Genomic DNA, 5,325 nt, shown 5'->3' with positions numbered 1-5,325 from the left:
AATAGTCTTTGCATTAGTGCTTTAGTAAGTGGGTCTATGAGATTATTCGTTGAAGTAATCTTCTGAATGACTATATCTCCAGCTCCAATGAATTTTCTTAAAATATGATATTTTCGCTAAATATGTTTTGACTTTTGATGTGCTCTTGGTTTCTTTGCTTGTGTAATGGCACTAGTATTGTCACAAAATATAATTATTGGTTGACTCATCTGAGGAACCATGCCTAACTCTGTGGCCAATTTACATATCCAAACAGCCTCTTTCGTAGCTTCTGAAGTAGGAATATACTCAATTTCTATTATAAAGTCTAAAGTAGTCGACTGTTTGACACTTTTTCAACTGACTGTGTCTCCATTACAGACAAAAACAAATACAATTGTAGACTTTTTATCGTTTACATCTGACTTAAAATCAAAATCTGAGTATCCTTTGAGTGTTAACTCTGAACCTCTATAACCTAATTTCAACTCTTTGGTCCTCCTTAAATACTTTAAGATAGCTTTTACTGTTGTCCAGTGTTTTTCTCTAGGATTTGACTGATATTTGCTTACTACACTAACTATAAAAGCAATGTCTAGTCATGTACATAACATGACATACATGAGACTACCTACTGCCAAAGCATATGATGCCTTACACATTAGGTGTGGCTCCTTATCAGTCTTTGAACACATATCTTTCGATAAATGTGTTCTGTGAGGAAACGACAGAAGACCTCTCTTAGAGTCTTGCATGCGAAAACGTTTCAACACTTTCTCTATGTACAACTTTTGAGATAAACCTATTAATCCTTTCGCTCTATCTCTATAGATGCGAATACCTATAATATAGGTTGCTTCTCCTAGATCCTTCATGGAGAAAGATTTTGTTAGCCATAGCCTAACCTCAATCATAGTATCAATGTCATTTCCAATTAATAATATGTCATCTACTTATAAGACTAGGAAAACGACAATTTTATCTATATCCAATTTATAGACATATGACTCATCCAAATTTTTAATGAAACTGAATACTCGAATCGTTTCATCAAATCGAATATTCCAGTGTTTTGAAGCTTATTTCAATCTATATATAGATCGATGTAGTTTGCACACTTTATGCCTTTTGGTAGCGGATACAAAATCGATTGACTGCTCTATGTAGATATTTTCCTCAATGTACTCATTGAGAAAAACAATTTTAACATCCATCTATCATATTTCTTAATCATAGTGTACTGCGATGGCTAGCAAGATTCTGATGGATTTAAGCATCGTGACTAGTGAAAAGGTCTCCTCATAATCCAACCCTTGTTTTTGAGTATAACTTTTAGCTGTCAATCGAGTTTTATATATTTCAACTTTTCTATCCTTGCCAATTTTCCTCTTGAAGATTCATTTATATTTTATCGAAACTATTCCCTCAGGTGGATCAACGAGTGTCCATACTTGATTTGCATTCATAGATTCAATTTCTGAATTCATCGCCTCTAGCCATCTACAGGAGTCAATACCAATATTGTCTCTTGCTAAGTTTTTGGATCCTTTAGATACTCAATTTCTTCCATTAGAAGCGATTCAAAATTCTTTTTATTAGAAATCCATATCTCTCAAGAGGTCAAGATACTCTAGTAGATTTTCTTACTAGAGCTGTTGTAGTTGGTACAGGTGATTGTATACTGGGAGGATTTACCTTAATAGGCTCGGTTACTGGCTCTTTGGACTCTTCTTCGAGCACAATTTTCTTTTCTATGCCACCTTCCTCTAATAACTTTTTCTTGAGAAAATGTGCATTTCTACTTATTATAATCCTTTGATTAGAGTGAAAGTAGAAATAATATCCTGAACTTTCTTTTAGATACCCGATGAACTGACCTTTTTCTGTTCGAGACTCTAATTTATCTATTCTAACCATTTTGACAAATGTTGGATATCCCCAAATTTTCAGGTAGTTTACACTTGGATGTTTGCCATACTATAATTTATATGACATTTTTTGAATGGACTTTGATGGTGCTTTATTCAGCACATGTAGTGTTGTTTGAAGAACGTATCCCTATAAATAAGCTGGCAAGTCAGTAAAACTCATCATAGACCATACCATATCTAACAAAGTACGATTTCTTCGTTCAAACACACCATTATGCTATGGTGTGAATGACAGAGTCAACTGAGATAGTATTCTTTTATCTCTTAAGAACTCTTGAAATTATATACTCAAGTATTCATTTCCATGATCTGAAAGCAAAGCTTTAATACTTTTTTTAGTCTGGTTTTTTACTTCCTTTTGGAACTCTATGAACTTTTTAAAAGCTTCAGATTTGTATTTTATCAAATACAAATATCTGTATTGAGAATAGTCATTGATAAAGATAATAAAGTACGAAAAACCTCCTCAGGCCATTTCATTAAAGGGGCCATACACATCAGTGTGTATCAATTCTAATATATTTTTGGCTCACTCCCCTTTATTCTTAAACGAAAACTTGATCATTTTTCCTCGAAGACAAGATTCACAAGTAAGATAGGGTTCTGAACCCAATAAACCTAAAAGTCCACTTTCTCTTAATTGTTGAATCCGATCCTCTCCAACATGACCAAATCTATGATGCCATAGAACTATTGGATTTATGTGTTCTCTAGTTCTTTTAGATGGTATGGAATACATGACGCTATGTAAATCAAGTTCTACCACATGCAAACCCTTTGTATTGATAACATTTCTTACTAATTTATTTCCAAAATAAATTAGACACTAATTTCCGTTAAATGTAAACTGATACCCATTTTTATACAAAATTGGAATAGAGATGATATTCTTGGTGGCATTAGCAAAATACAAAGTTATTTCATGCGTAATAGGTAACTGTACACTATATACACCTATAGCCTCTACGAAAACTCATGTCCCATCAGCTAATCTTAATGTGATCTCATCACGTCTTAATGCAGAACTATTCTGCAGTTGCTGTAAACAAGCACAAACATGTGAAGTTGCAATAGAATCCAATATCCAGGAATCAATATTTGAATTAACATTTAATTCAAATTCAATTACATAACATTGATATATACTTGCTTTGCTTTTTCTCAGATCATCAAGGTATAGAGGGTAGTTTCTTTTCCAATGCCTCTCTTGGTGGCAATAAAAGCAATTGTTCTTCTCCTGCTTTTTTTTTTTTTGTGGAATAGAAGGTCGTGGAGGCTGAACCCTTCATCCTAGAAGGCTTGGCAGTGGTTTTCTTAAAACCTTTTCTTTGTACTTTTAGTCCACCAGATCTCATTTATGAACCTCTCCTCTAAGGTTTTTGAGCTTACCTCTTTTTGCCTCTCGTGGCAAAGGTAGCTAGCAACTCAGTTGGTGTTTTCCCTTTCTTCTCATTATTATAAAATTCTTGAATATCATTGAGAAGTTTAGAGAGAGTGCGCTCAATCCTATTGAGATTATAATTTGTAATGAATGGGTTAAAAGTTAGAGGGAGTGAATAGAGAATTAAATGCACCTGAACATTATGCAACAAAGTTGTGCCCATAATTTGTAACTCCCCAGTCTTGTTAATCATTTTAATAACATGATCATCTGGGAAAACGTCTTCCTTAAACCACATGTTGAATAGTAAAGTCCTCAAATTATATTCCTTCACTTGAACATTTTCACTAAATAACTCTCTTAAAGTAGTGATAATTTCATACGCACTCTGCACATTCTCAAATTGAGTTTGAAGTTTAGAGTTCATTGATACCAGTATATAACTACGAACTCGTAAGTCGACATCTACCCATTCAGCATAAGCCCTTTGCTCTTCCTTAGGGGTATCAAGGTCCACTGCTACTAGTAAAGGTGTCTCCAAGACATAGACTAACTTTTCAAGATTGAGAATAATTGTCAGATTTCTCAGCCAGTCTTTAAAATTGGGACCAATAAGCACATACGAGTCCATCAATTTCAGGAGTATATTATTTGCTGTTGACATTTTGAGATTTTGTATCATAAGAGAGAATACTGCAAGAAATGACAAATTCATTAGTAATTACCAATAAACCTAATCTTATTAGCTCCCACTATTTTATTCAAATATTATACTTCTCTAGTTGAAGATTCGAAAAGTTCATTGGATCACTTTCTAGTGGGGAATCAAGTTCTTATCAACCTTGACAAACTACATATAATAGATCTAAGTCTATCAAGCTCAATAATTAGGAAACAATTTCCTTTTGCATTTCAAATACACGTTAAGATTCATATGAGCCTTTAGCTTTGAGCACCGTACATAATAGATCTAAGCACTATATACTAGTCAAATTCAACCCATCGTGCTTTCCAAACATAATACTCCATCACTCCCGCACATAATAGAATCTAGGGAATGACAAGAATATTACTCTAGACACCAATCGATTGATTTTATGTCATATGACATAGTATCCATCACATAATAGAAATCTAAGATTTTCAGCGTATGACCTAACCCTAATCGACCCACAATGGAAGACTCAAATTTGATATTGAAAATTTGGGGAAGGTTTTTTTAATTAATTAATTAGGGGTAGTTCATATTTCGAGTAGTCTAATGTGTATCTTAGGATATGTATTTGTCACCTAAGACATGTTACTAAAACATATTTTTACGATTTATGCCATTGATAGCTTCTCTAATATCTTAAATGGTATTGTAAGACTATTTTATGCCGAAAAGTTTTAGTTCTCTATTATATGTCATAAATAAATTACATGATAATATAAAACATCAAACTTAGGCATGTTATTGAACACATATCAACTATATTATTCAATAATAAAAAAAAAGTCATATTTTCACACAACTTAACATATTACATATCTAAAATGTACATTAGGTTGATCTTGTATATAAGATCTAGTATCTTATAACTTAATCCTAGACTAGCAAACTTGATTTCTTATTTATGTATCTAAGACAACAAACATATCCAATATGTTATGTCCATTTCAATCTAGCATACATAATGTTAAACATTTAGATACATGATGTTTAACATGTCATAATGTCTCATATATAACATACACATATCACACATTAATGTTATCGTATATACCTATAATAACATGACATTGTGAGCACCATATTAATATGTATAACACTATGGTCAAACATTCAAACTTAGAAGTTAAATTTATAATTTGGTAAACTTAACAAATGATTTATCATATTTTATGTTCTTTGTTCAAGTTTGCTAAAACTCAAGCACATCCAATGTTTGGTGTCTACAAGATCAAACCATAACAAGTATACAAAGTAATTAAACCAAAATTTTATATTACTTTTGTCTTGAAACCAAACATAAAACTCTAACTCTTAGTGTT

At 32.3% G+C, this 5,325-nt stretch overlaps 1 protein-coding gene across 1 annotated transcript; it reads right to left on the bottom strand.

The window, feature by feature from the left end:
- Nucleotides 1-2,883: 2,883 nt before the first annotated feature.
- LOC123200900 lies at nt 2,884-3,955 on the bottom strand. Its single transcript, XM_044616280.1, has 2 exons — nt 3,485-3,955; nt 2,884-2,949 (listed from the first exon to the last, which is right to left on the bottom strand). Exons 1-2 carry the CDS (start codon nt 3,953-3,955, stop codon nt 2,884-2,886), a joined length of 537 nt encoding a protein of 178 aa, XP_044472215.1.
- Between the last annotated feature and the right edge of the window lie 1,370 nt (nt 3,956-5,325).

Source organism: Mangifera indica, chromosome 17, assembly GCF_011075055.1.
Source record: "Mangifera indica cultivar Alphonso chromosome 17, CATAS_Mindica_2.1, whole genome shotgun sequence".
Lineage (NCBI taxonomy): Eukaryota > Viridiplantae > Streptophyta > Magnoliopsida > Sapindales > Anacardiaceae > Mangifera > Mangifera indica.
The sequence above is the reverse complement of the archived record's forward strand: the minus strand, read 5'-3'. Positions and strand labels throughout refer to the sequence as shown.